Source organism: Lepus europaeus, chromosome 23 (assembly GCF_033115175.1).
Source record: "Lepus europaeus isolate LE1 chromosome 23, mLepTim1.pri, whole genome shotgun sequence".
NCBI classification, from domain to species: Eukaryota; Metazoa; Chordata; class Mammalia; order Lagomorpha; family Leporidae; genus Lepus; species Lepus europaeus.
Genome location: NC_084849.1, coordinates 19,725,580 through 19,739,143, shown reverse-complemented (window position 1 = coordinate 19,739,143; position 13,564 = coordinate 19,725,580). Strand labels below are relative to the sequence as shown.

Genomic DNA, 13,564 nt, shown 5'->3' with positions numbered 1-13,564 from the left:
TTTCGTGGCATCTGAGGGGAAAGGAAAGAGTGTTTATGGAGGGAGGAATCGACTTCCTCTTATTTCTTTTATTTTTATTTTTATTTTTATTTTTTTTTATTTTTGACAGGCAGAGTGGACAGTGAGAGAGAGAGACAGAGAGAAAGGTCTTCCTTTTGCCGTTGGTTCACCCTCCAATGGCCGCCGCGGTAGGCGCGCTGCGGCCGGCGCACCGCGCTGATCCGATGGCAGGAGCCAGGTGCTTCTCCTGGTCTCCCATGGGGTGCAGGGCCCAAGCACTTGGGCCATCCTCCACTGCACTCCCGGGCCACAGCAGAGAGCTGGCCTGGAAGAGGGGCAACTGGGACAGAATCCGGCGCCTCAACCGGGACTAGAACCCGGTGTGCCGGCGCCGCAAGGCGGAGGATTAGCCTGTTGAGCCGCGGCGCCGGCGACTTCCTCTTATTTCTCACCCTCTGGTCCTTTGCCCAATCGCTGGAGCACAGACTGAACAGGAAGCATGTGGGAACGGCAACTTTGGTGCCACCACTTGGTCAAGTTGTCTCCTTCAGGCTCAGCCACACAATTCCCCATCAATATTTCCCTTCTTTTCTTCCCCCCGGGCACCCCTTGGAGAGTCGTGCTGCCAAGTGGAGCTGGGTGTGAGGGCAAGCTAAACAGGTGCACCAGCTTTGCCCTTCTCATGTCAATTGCTGGATGTGAAACGAAATCCCACAGGAGGTGTAGGGAACTTGTTACGGCACTTGGCTATACCAGGACCATGGACAGTGGCCCCCAGCATCTGCTGTGTGGGGAGTGGACACCAGATGGCGAAAGCCTTGGTTTCCACAGTCCATACATCTTTTTCTTCTGTAGATTTAGAAAATGACCTATGAGAAAGAAAACAATGACGAGTGAATCATCACACAGGAAAACCTGCATTTGTGCTGCACTGCCAATCCGCACCTGTCTTGTTCACAAAAATACAGAGACTCCCAATTTAGGAAAGGTGGATTAAGGAGAAACTACAAAAGTCTTAAGACTAAAATCCCACTTTTTGGGTATAACTTTTAATTGTGTGAGTTTATGGAGTACAGAGTGACAATTCGATACATACAATGCACGGCAATCCAATCAGGTTAGTCAGCATGTCCAGCCCCTCAAACACTGTGACTGGGGCGAGCACTTGGTGCAGCACTCGCGATTCCACTGGGGGCCCCCGGCTCCATGGTGGAGGCCTGGTTTGAGTCCTGGCTCTGCTTCCGATTCCAGCTTCCTGGAAATACACTCCCTGGGAGGCAGCAGGTGACGGCCCAAGTTCATGGGTCTCTACCACCCCTGTTAGAGGACTGGATTGAGTTCCATGCTCTGGCCTTTGGCCTGGCCCAGCCCCAGCTGTTGGGGACATTTAGGGGGTGAATCAGTAAATGGGAGAATTTTCTCTGTCTCTCTCTCTCTTTCTCCCTTTCAAATAAAAACTAAATAAGCAAGCAAATAGAACATTTAATAATTATACATATTTATGGGATACACTGTGATATTTCAGTACATGCATACAATGTATATTGTTCAAATCAGGGTAATTAACATATCCCTCTCTTTGTCATTACACGATGCTTGGAGACTTCTTCTCTTCTTCTTATTCATTAAAATATACAATAGGTTGTTAGGAACTATAGTCACTGTGGTATAAAGTACTAGAACATCTAAGAGGAAGAGGGTCATGGCCCAGAGTCTCCGTGCCTGGGTGAGAAGTGATTGAGCCACAGAGGTTTCTTTCTCTCTCTTTTTTAAAAATATTTATTTATTTTTTACTTGGGAGTCAGAGTTACACAGAGAGAGGAGGGGCAGAGAGAAAGAGAGAGAGAGAGAGAGAGAGAAGTCTTCCATCCACTGGTTCACTTCCCAATTGGCCACAACAGCCAGAGCTGTGCCAATCTGAAGCCAGGAGCCAGGAGCTTCTTCCAGGTCTCCCACGCGGGTGCAGGGGCACAAGGGCTTGGGCTATCTTCTACTGCTTTCCCAGGCCATAGCAGGGAGCTGGATGGGAAGTGGAGCAGCCGGGACTTGAACCGGTGCCCATATGGGATGCTGACGCTCAGGCCAGGGCGTTAACCTGCTGCACCACAGCGCCAGCCCCGAGCCACAAAGGTTTCAGGCACAGTTAAAGGACTTTGTGGCTTCACTGCTTCACGTTCTGGAACTCTGGGATTCGTTCAGTGTCAGCTGCTTCCATCCTCTCTACACCTGCTGCTCCTATTTTAAGGGTGAATAACTATGCATGGCAAAAGCGAAATCCGGCACCCCCAAGAAAGAACACGCCGTTGTCGTGTTTTGGTTTATCTCACCCATCCTTCTTGGCCTCCAGTTACACCCGTGTTCGTCCTGGGAGTGTTTCCTCCTAGGGAACATGGCTCCAAGTCCCTTCCGCCGTGGAAGTGACGTCGTTAATCTGGAAACCACAACCAAGCAGGTTTTGGGCTTCCTTACTGGCGAAAAGACCTAATGCTCTTTTTTTTTTTTTTTTTGACAGGCAGAGTTAGACAGAGAGAAAGGTCTTCCTTTTCCATTGGTTCACCCCCCAAATGGCCGCTACAGCTGGCGTGCTGCGGCCACCGCGCTGCGCCGATCTGAAGCCAGGAGCCAGGTGCTTCTTCCTGGTCTCCCATGCGGGTGCAGGGCCCAAGCACTTGGGCCATCCTCCACTGCCTTCCTGGGCCATAGCAGAGAGCTGGCCTGGAAGAGGGGCAACCAGGACAGAATCCGGCACCCCAACCGGGACTAGAACCTGGGGTGCCGGTGCCGCAGGCGGAGGATTAGCCTAGTGAGCCATGATCAACGCTCTTAAAAGACAAAAAGTGCTGATGGGAGGACATTTTTATTAATCCTCTGCCCCACTGAGGAAACCGGGTAGATGCGGACACATCAGCTGAAAATTTTCTAACTTCAGGGATTTTTTTTAAAGAAGTAATCGTGCCTTCTCTTGAAAACATTGTTTAAACCTTTCTGACTTGAATCAATGATGGTCAGCAGGATCAAGGTCTATTTCCAATGGCAGCTTCTGAAGTCTGCAGCCTTTTAGACTTCGACACTCACTTACGTGTTCTAGGCTTTCCTGAATTTGGCCAAGTTACCGAGGTACTGAAAGCCTGGTGAGCTGCGCACAGTGTGTGCTGGAAATATTCATGGTGAGTTGATCGGCGACTGATGGGTGTAACAGGTGCAGTCGGCCCTCCGCCCGTGTGCCCTTGGCACTCACTCTTCCCATGACTTCTCTTCCTGCAAGTACACACAGCTCTCTGAGTGTCCCGGAGAACAGAGCAGCCCAGGGGTGCCTGGGAGCTAACGCAACTCTTAATGCATGCAAATCAGATTTGGAGAATAAACTCCCAGCCCTCTCCTCCCTCAGGTGGAGCAACCTGAGCTGGTTCTTCGCCAGCTTCCAGAATCGGCTCCAGACAGGCTCGGAGCTCCAGTTACCCCCAGAGGTAGCTGGTTTGGCTAATGCACGTTTTACCGAATTCTTTCCCTTTCTGGTCTTACTTCCCCTCCCCCTGCTGATGCTCTATGGGATTACCCAGCAGATAAATGATCTGCACTAGAATCCTTGTCTCAAGATTTGCCTCCGGGGGAGCCCAGCCTGAGATATTAGGTTAAGTTAAATATGCCCATACTCCAAGAGGTGGGAAAGCAATCCTCCAGTTTCTCATGGAGAAATATCAGCAACATTGCAAGACCTCAGCTTGGGCATTGCAACTCACCCTCTCCTTAGCAAGGTCCTCTTGCAGGTACAGGGCTTTGGGCAGAATAGCACGGATGATTTTATTTAATTGGCCAGGCCATGGGATGCCCCATGGTCAGAAGTATTTGCTCCAATTATTGGCTCTGACTTAGAGGCTTCCTAGGGTGACAGTCTCACCTCCAAGTCTACACAGGTGTCCTATGAGGGCAGCTGGCCCCCAAGGCACCATCCTGGTGGAGGGCAGACCAAGGCGCCCCCTTGGAAACAGCCTTGGCTTCTGGGCTTGTGGTGGGAGTGGCAGCCCTGATGGTCTCGTCCTCTCCTTGGCTTCCGCTTCCTAACAGAAGAGCATTGGTCCCCAGCTCATTCACAGCTGAGAGATCTGGGCCTGCAGAACCTCAAAGGTGTGTGGCACTGCATCCTGCTTTTTCTCGCCTCTTTGGTTCAGGTGCCAGGGTCTCTGTTAGCACAATGTCACCTTTGTACCTCGCTCCTGCTACAAACCTCGGGTGAAGTCCGTGGGTAGCCCTCTCATTGTCAGATGATCAGCAGCCGCACCCTGAAACAAGCTTTCTCATCTCTGTTTTTTGTAATCCGGACTGACTACGCATGTTCCAAGTGTTTTAATTCTGCTTGCTCTTTCCTGAACAACTCCTCATTTCGTGCGTCTCCCCCCTTTCACAGCTGCCTAGAGGCAGTTAGGAGGAACCAAGTCACTCCTTTGACTCTTTGCCTGAAATCTCAGCTACGTAAGTTCCACTGCCCACAAGTTGCACCTTGCACAAAGCGCTAGAACCGTAGTTACCTACGTTCTTCCCACATTCAACTACCACCACGTTTCCTCCAGTTCCCAATGGCGTGTTGCTCATTTCTGTCTGAGATTCACCCGAATGGCCTTTCCCATCCATATTTCTACCAACTTTCTGCTCAACACATTGTAGCATTTTCTACAATCTGCCTCAAAATTCCTCCGGTCTCTACCCATTGCCCAGTTCCAAAGCTGCTTCTACTGTGCCAGGAATTTTCTCAGCAGAAATCCACCTGTCAGTACCAAAATACGGATTGGCCAGGGTTTGCCCGAGAAAAAGACCCATACAGTGCATGGGAGTAGGAGAAGAGGGAGGGAAGAGTGGAGTGCAGAGGAGAGATCTATTGTAAGGAATCGGGTCCCACAGTTGCAGAGCCTGAGATGTCTCCAGATCTGCAATCAGCAACCGAGAGGCCCAGGAAGGTGGATGGGTCGCTCCAGTCCAAGTCCTAAAGGCCACGGCCCCGGGGAGCCGGCCGTCTAAGCTCCATTCCTGAGATCAGCAGGCTGGGGACATCGCAGAGCCAAAGCTCATCAAAGGCCAGCGCCCCAGCTCAGAGCAGGAGGCTCCCTGTGACTCGTGAGTGTGTCAGCCTCTTAGTTCGGTTCCGATCTTCGGTGGACTGGATAACCACTGCCAATGTTCAGAAGGGCAGTTTGCTTTACCGAGTTTACCACTCCACGTGTCAATCCCATCAGAAACCACTCGCACTCTCACAGGTGTACCCAGAGCATCCAACCCATCAGAATTACCCCTACTCTGTAAGCGCTAACTCAGCCAGTGTTGCTAGGTTTGGAACTTGCTCAAGATCCATCATCACCCTTTTCTTTTTCTTTTTTTTTTTTTTTGGACAGGCAGAGTGGACAGTGAGAGAGAGACAGAGAGAAAGGTCTTCCTTTGCCGTTGGTTCACCCTCCAATGGCCGCTGCGGCCGGCGCATCTCGCTGATCCGAAGCCAGGAGCCAGGTGCTTCTCCTGGTCTCCCATACAGGTGCAGGGCCCAGGGATTTGGGCCATCCTCCACTGCCTTCCCGGGCCATAGCAGAGAGCTGGCCTGGAAGAGGGGCAACCGGGATAGAATCCGGCGCCCCAACCGGGACTAGAACCCAGTATGCCGGCGCCGCAAGGCGGAGGATTAGCCTGTTAAGCCACGGTGCCAGCCCATCACCCTTTTCTTGAATATCCACCCACGGCCGTCCCACTGTTGTATTTCAGAAGCAACATACATTGTTTGGTGTCACAGGTTCAGAGATGGAGACCAATTTGGCCTCCGGATGAATCAAACCTGGGGTCTCCCTAGGTGACACAGATGACACCTTGGCCACTGGAGAGGATGCTGGAACGTACTAACGCCTTGGAGGCTGTGGGAGGGAAGGGACACGTTTTGTATTCCAGAAGGACTCAGATTTTAAAGGGCCAGGGATCGAATGCTGTGGACGGAACCGTGCTCCCTCAGAGGTTGTATGTTGAAGCCCTAACCACCCATGTGACACAGAACCCTCAATGGATAACTCAGGTTAGATTTGTTCATAAGGAGTGTTCTAACATGACCCACTGTGGTGTGTTAAGATGATCTCTCTCTCTCTCTTTCTCTCTCTCTTTCTACCCCACCATCTTCCCTCCTTCCACCATGTAACAACAAAGTGAGAAGGCCATCTTTGGGCAAACCAGGAAGAGTCCTCACCAGGAACTGGATTGGCTGGCTCCCTGATCTTGATCTTTCCAGCTTTCATAACGTAAGAAATACATTTCTGGTGCTGGCATTGTGGCAAGCAGGTTAAGCCACTGCCTGCAATGCCAGCATCTCATATGGGCTCTGCTTCTGACCCAGCTCCCTGCTAATGCTCCTGGGAAAACACTGGAAGATGGTTCAAGTGCTTGGGCCCCTGCCACTCATATGGGAGGTCTGGATGGAGTTCCAGGCTCCTGGCTTCTGCCTGGCACAGCCCTGGCTCTTGCCATCATCTGGGGAAGTGAATCAGTGGATGGAAGACCTCTCTCCACCGCCCCCCCCCATCTCTCTATAACTCTGCCTTTCAAGTAAATATAAATAAATAAATCTTTTATGAAAGAGAGACTTTTCTGTTGTGGGAGTCATCTAGTCTGTGGTTGTGTGGCAGCCCGAGCTGACCAAGATGGAGGCAGTTGTGTGTGAAGTCCCCTGTGACCTGTCTCATTCCAGACGTCTCTCAAACATTCCCAGGACCGTTCCAGAGCGGGACTTCCTGCTGCGGCAGTTCAAGTGTCAGCACGTGTTACCCCTCACTTCCCCCAGAAGCCAGAAATACTTCACCCAGTGTTATCCTGCAGCATTTGCAACAAGAATCCGGGAAAGAGTCACTCTTTTTCATTCATTTTATTAGCATCAATATATACAAAGTGGAAAATGACTCAATTTCATTATTCTAGCTTAGAAAGTTTGTTTTGCTTCGGTTTAGCGAGAAAATGAAAATTTCCCAAGAGAAAGCCTACCTTTGGGGTGCTGGCCAACTCAATATCTGACCTCCGATGACCCCCTGTGCCTAGCCAAGGACCTAGGAGGGCCATGCCCGTAGATTTATCTCATGGCAGGGTGGTCTTGCCACAGGCTCAAGCCTCAGTTGCATCCCTTCCTCGTGCTCTGCCATCCCGAGCAGACAGCCACTCTGCTTCCTCCTGAGCTGCTTGGCGTTCAAAGCTATCAGCCTGAGGTTTTGTAGGCTCCTCTGAGGATCTGGCTTCAAAAGATCACTGCACAAAACACATTTATGGAACCAAGTAAAGATGGCCGTCAGGTGGTGGTCAAGAGACTTCTGTTGGCTAATTCTTAAAAAACAAACAAACAAACAAACAAAAAAAAACAAAACCAAAAGCAAACAATAACAACAAGAAAACCAAAGGGCTGAGCTCTAAGCTGAAGAGGATTGAGTGTGTGCATTGTTAAAGCACAGGGTGGCAGCTGACAGATACAGCTAATATGGACTAGCATGTAATACACGCCATCACATGCATTCTCTGGAATTCGCGAGCTCTGTAAACGTGTTTCCCCACTGTTTTAAAAACAAAGAGTGGCTTCTGGGAAGGCTCAGTCCATCCGTATTCTCAAGAGAGTAGCCTGTTCCAAAATATTTAATCCCAAGGGATTTAATAATGATCTTATAAAAACAGAATTGTAATGAGATGCCTCACACATTTTTGGCACAATTATTACCGTCTTTTTTTTTTTTTACCTTTACACATTACAAATACACATTCAGATAGTTTTTAAAAGAAAAATAGACACCGGCCTGTCTTTTCAATCACACTGTACACTGTTGAGTTTGCATGATCCGTCTCTAGGTGAAAACGAGCTTCTAAAATGTGGTTACTGGTGCTACTGCAACAGAACTTACACACTGATCTCCTGGAAAACCAACACCAAAACCAAACCCCACACCTCTTCCATTGCTCCAATAGCCAATAAGAATACCTGAGCCATGACCTGGCAGGTTTTACAAAGAGGGGTTAGAGAAGATTTTGATGTGTTTTCAGTCTTACAAAAGGCAAATGTTCAGTTTCACATAACCATGGTGTGCTCTCAAATCAAATATCATTCATAGATTTTTGTCATTCTGGATGATTCCAGGGTTAGGGTTAGGGTAAGCATCTAATAGGAAAAAAAAAATGTGCATTATTTGTGTTGTCTTTCTCCAGATGTGACCTGGAACACTGCTCTGATTCCTTCATAAAATGGGTGCAGCCCTTAGTTAACTCTTACTGCATACCACAAATGCACACCTTCAGGAGCCCCTACGCAGTTTTCTCTGTGGGCAGAAGGAAACTGTTCCAGCCTCAGACCCCCAGGATTGAGCTCCTGTGTGGGGGAGGGGGTGTGTGGACCTGATGCCAACTTCCCTATGTTGCTTTTGCTCTTTCCAAAACAGCTCCCGAAATATGGATGCCCAGCCCTTCCCCACCTGGAGTGGCAGCCAGAAGGGTGTTTTCTTGCTTAAAGTGACAGATTTAAACAATTCTAGGCAGCTTGGGATAGGACACACACACACAAAATCCCCCAAAGTTACCCACTGAGCTGGTGAGCCTGTCTGAGCCATGGGGTCGCCACGTGGTCCCAGGGAGGTGAATCTACCTCCATGTGTACTGGCCCTTCCGTGCGCCCTCTGCCCCCTAACTTTTACAAAAGAACCTCCCTGACAGTTCCACACTCAGCAGTCCCACGAGGCTGGGCAAAAGGACGCTAAGGATGCCCACGCTACCAGATGTGTGGCTATGACACCTGAAATTTCTCCCCTCCTTGTTGATGGTCATGTCAGATGATGCCCAGCCCGTTGTGGGGTGGCTGAGGTTCTACACACCCTGTTCCTGTTCTTGTACCCCCCACAGTCAGCATTCAGGCCACTGTCCAACCTCCAGACAGCTTCAGAGAGGAGAGGAGGGGCTTCCTCTCTTCAGATCATTCCTGGAATACTTGCATGCAGAAGACCCACACGTCTCCCCCTAGCTGGAAGGCGGAGGCGTGCCAGAACCATGGGGAGAGAAACAGCTCACCCTTGGGGTTCAGAACACGCCATTTCCCCCTTCCCAGCCCAAACCCTTCTGACCCTAGGGACAAAGCTTTCTGCATCTCCCAAGCCCGCGGATTTGTCATCACAGCTCAAAGGTGACCTTGGCCAACTCCGCCCCCTGTAGCATCAGTGACCTGTCTTTTGTGGTTGAAGGAATCGCAAAGAAAAGAACATTTTCACCCCACGTTCCCTGCATGGCCACTTCTTCATCGGAGCATTCGGACTGCTCAGCTTTAACAGAAGATGTCTTCTCACCTGGCCAGCGTCCAGTGAGGCCGGGGTGCCCAGAGGGCGTATTTATGGAACGTGGGACCATGGCAGGTGGTGGTGGGGGAAGCGTGAGACCCTTGAGAAGCTCATAACCTTGGAAGAGAGGACACGGGATTTGTTTTGGAGCAGATCTCCAAGAATGGGCTTAAGTACTCCGGTCAAATTCCAACCCAAGTTCATCCAACACACAATAGCTTTCCAACCTGATCCCGGGACTCGTAAGAAACACACCACGGGCATGGGTTCCCAAGTTCATGCAGTCGGATGCTGCTGCACCCTTGGCATGGCATTGCTGATGGTAGAAATTCCATCTGGGGTAGTTTATTTTTGTAGCCGTTGCTGTTTGCCATTTGCAAGTCTTCCACCTGCCTTCAGAACCGAGGCTGTCGGACGAATCCGGCCCCAGCCTGAACACATCGAACCACACCTATTTCAATTTTTAAATATAATAAATACAGTGAAGAAAACAGCGAGTTCTTCAATCAAGAGTCCAGAGCAAAGAGAACGGACGCCCTGGGGTTGCCATCGCACGGCACTTCGTCTCTGGACGCGCGTCTCGAGGAGGCTGTGGCTGAGTTCGTCTCTGTAAGGTCCCTTGGCGAGGGCAGCGGTCTTTAGATGGACACCTCGTACTCTCTGGTTTCCTGCAGGAGAGACAAGCACAGGCTGGGTGAGCCTTTGCCGGACCGAGTGGGCTCCAGCCCTTCGTCGCCCCCTGTGGCCATGCCCTTGGCTGAGTCTGCACTGTCCTGGAGTGGCCAGTTTTTCATTGCTATAAAGACATACCTGACACAGGATGCGACAGAGAGAAAAGATGTCTGTTTTGGCTTGTGGGTCGGCAGGTGCAAGTTTTAGGGACATTCCTAGCTGCCCAGCGACCACAGCGAGAGACAGGTTGTACACGTGTACATGTGTCTTTCTGCTCTTTCTCTCTCTCTCTCTTCTTATAAACCATCCCGCCAGCAGGGGGCTCCACCCCAATGACCCTATCTCACTCTACTCACCTCCCAGCGGCCTCGCCTCTGGCCGCTGCAGCTGAGTTAAGCTTCCATCCTCAATGTTTCACCATGGGAGGTGCAACCAAACCCTATCCAAACTGCAGTTCCTTCCACTTTGACCACAACTCACCTCTGCTGCCGGATTGTAAACAAATGGTGCATAACAGGTGCTCAGACTGTGCTTATGTGCTCTGCTTGTCTCCTCCCATCCTTCCAACACCCGTGAGTAGGGCAGGCCCCACTGGCCTTGGGTCACCAGGGGGAGGATGGATGACATAGGGAACAGAGTTGCATTCCCTGGACCAAAATCAACCAATCCCAGCATCACCATCCAGCCGAAACCAGTTCCACACACTCGTCCATGGCCTGATGGACACACTCCCATTGCCACTCAGATCTGGGGTTGTTACTCAGCTCCAGGTAACTGACAGACCCTACTAAAAAGCATGCACAAAACCTAGTCTCTGAGTGCTATATATATATATATATCTATATATATATTTTTTTTTCATCAGCATAGCCTTCTTTCAGGATCCGGAAGCAAGTTAAATGCAATGCAAAATAAAGTTCTACTTGCAATGACTACTACATGCGGGAGGCAACTGGTCGAAACCAGTTTGATTTCACCAATATTTAGGGAGTGTGCACAATGTATTTCCGGCACCGGCGGGAGGAGCCGGGCCGTGAGCTCAGTCCTGGAGGTGGTGACTGCCACGGGACTTGGGTTAGTGCTGGGCCCACGCAGGATGGGCGGCGACACCTGTGGCTCCTGGGTGACAGGAAGAAAGGTGGGTGGACTCTAGAGTGGTCCTCATCATCCCCATCTCCTGGCGTTCATGCCCTTGGGACTGGGTCCTTCCTTCCTTCCTTCCTTCCTTCCTTCCTTCCTTCCTTCCTTCCTTCCTTCCTTTAATTCTTTATTTCTCTTTCTTTTAAAGATTTATCAACTTATTTGAAAGGCAGAGCCAGAGAGAGAGAGAGAGAGAGAGAGAGAGCGAGAGCGAGAGAGAGAGAGAGACAGGTCTTCCATCCGCTGGTTCACTCCCCAAATGGCCACAATGGCTAGAGCTGAGCTGATCTGAAGCCAGGAGCCAGGAGCTTCTTCCAGGTCTCCCATGTGGGTGCAGGGGCACAAGCACTTGGGCCATCTTCTACTGCTTTCCCAGGCCATCAGTAGGGAGCTGGATCAAAAGTGGAGCGGCCAGGACTTGAACCAGCTCCCACATTGGATGTGGCGCTGCAGGCGGTGGCTTTACCCACTATGCCACAGCGCCAGCCCCAGGGCTTGATTCTAACCAACAGAACACAAAGGTGCTGGGCGGTGGCGTTGCTTCTGTGTTGACATTGCACAGGACTGTGACTTCCTCCTTTCAAAGAGACCCTCCTGGTAGGTTTGCGGAAGTAAGCTTCCAGTCTGCGGACCCCTCTACGGAAAGCAACAGCCTCTGGAAGACAGTCTGCAAGAAACTGAGGCCCTCGGGCCCACACACATCGAGGAACGGGGTGCTGTCAGTACCCATGTGAGCTTGGAGGTAGATCCTTCCCTGGTGCAGCCGTAAGCGAGGGTAGGGGGCCGGCACTGTGGCATAGCCAGTGAAGCTGCTGCTTGAGGTTCCAGCATCCCTTATGGGCACCAGTTCGAGTCCCGGCTGCTCCACTTCCATGTGAGAGACCCAGAAGAAGCTCTGGCTCCTGGTTTCAGCCTAGCTGGCCCAACCACGTGGCCATTCTGCTGGTTCACTTCCCAAATGGCCACAATGGCTGGAGCTGCGCCAATACAAAGCCAGGAGCCAGGAGCTTCTTCCCGTTCTCCCACGCGGGTGCAGGGGCCCAAGCACTTGGGATCATCTTCTGCTGCTTTCCCAGGTGCATTAGCAGGGAGCATTGGAAGTGGAGCTGTTGGGACACGAACCGCTGCCCATATGGGATGCCGGCACTGCAGGCAGTGGCTTACCCTACTGCACCACAGCACCGGCCCCATAACTCTGCCTTCCAAATAAATAAATAAATCTAAAAAAAAGTTGGAAAATGCATCTTTTTTTTTTTTTAAAGAAGAGAGTATAGCCCCAACTGCTGCTTCATATCAGAGGACCCAGCTAAGCTGTGCCTGGTTTCCCAGCCCGTAGAAAGTCTGGGATAATAAGAATGTGTTGGGGCTGGCGCTGTGGCACAGCGGGTTAACGCCCTGGCCTGAAACGCTGGCATTCCATATGGGTGCCAGTTCGAGACCCAGCTGCTCCACTTTCTATCCAGCTCTCTGCTATGGCCTGGGAAAGCAGTAGAAGATGGCCCAAGTCGTTGGGCCCCTGCACCCATGTGGGAGACCCCGAAGAAGCTCCTGGCTCCTGGCTTCAGATCCGGCCATTGTGGCCAATTGGGGAGTGAACCAGCAGAAGGAAGATCTCTCTCTCTCTCTCTCTCTCTCTCTGCCTCTCCTCTCTGTGTGTAATTCTTTCAAATAAATAAATAAACACTTTTTAAAAAAGAGTATAATGTTTTAGGGTCCTAGATAATATCATTATACATCAATAAAGAACCAACACAGGTGGTTTGTGGTGTGAGTGAGGGAAAAGTTTCAGGGACAAGGAACAGGTCAAGTTTATGCCACCACAAACATTGGGAGACGGTGGCAGGTCATCCCACAGGGAATGAATTGGAAGGGTTGTGGTTTGCAGTCATTACCAGCCCTTCACATGTGCCTCTGGGCCTTTGCGCATGCTCTCTTTGTTGCTAGGTGTCTTCTGCAGTCTGCCTTCTGCCTCTGCATTCCACCTGCCCTCCACGTCTCAGCTTTATGGTCGCTTTCTCAAAAATATTGGAGCCGGCGTTGTAGCACAGCAGGTAAAGCTGCGGTCTGTGATGCCGGCATCCCATTTGGGTGCTGGTCTGAGTCCCAGTGCCCATTTCCTATCCAGCTTCCTGTTAATGTGTTTGGGAAAGCAGCAGAGGATGGCCCAAGTCCCTGGGCCCCTGCACCCTTGTGGGAGACCCAGAAGAAGCTCCTGCCTCCTGGCTTCAGTCTGGCCCAGCTCTGGCCATTGGGGCCATTTGGGGAGTGAACCAGTGGATGGAGGACCTCTCTCTCTCTCTCTCTCTCTCTCTCTCTCTGTAACTCTGCCTTTCAAACACACAAAATAAATCTTAAAAGCATGTTCCCCAGCCCCTCTGTGGGAGTGGCCCACATCACACACTCTGATACTATTCTGTCCAGTTTTTATCCCAGTC

General features: G+C 50.9%; 1 protein-coding gene across 1 annotated transcript in view; it reads right to left on the bottom strand.

Moving 5' to 3' along the window:
* Positions 1-9,955: 9,955 nt before the first annotated feature.
* SEZ6L (seizure related 6 homolog like) overlaps positions 9,956-13,564 on the bottom strand; it is a 188,740-nt gene continuing 185,131 nt past the window's right edge. Inside the window, exon 17 of the mRNA XM_062182317.1 lies at positions 9,956-9,985. Within this exon, the coding sequence (XP_062038301.1) occupies positions 9,956-9,985 (30 nt within the window). The remainder of the gene's footprint in view (positions 9,986-13,564) is intronic.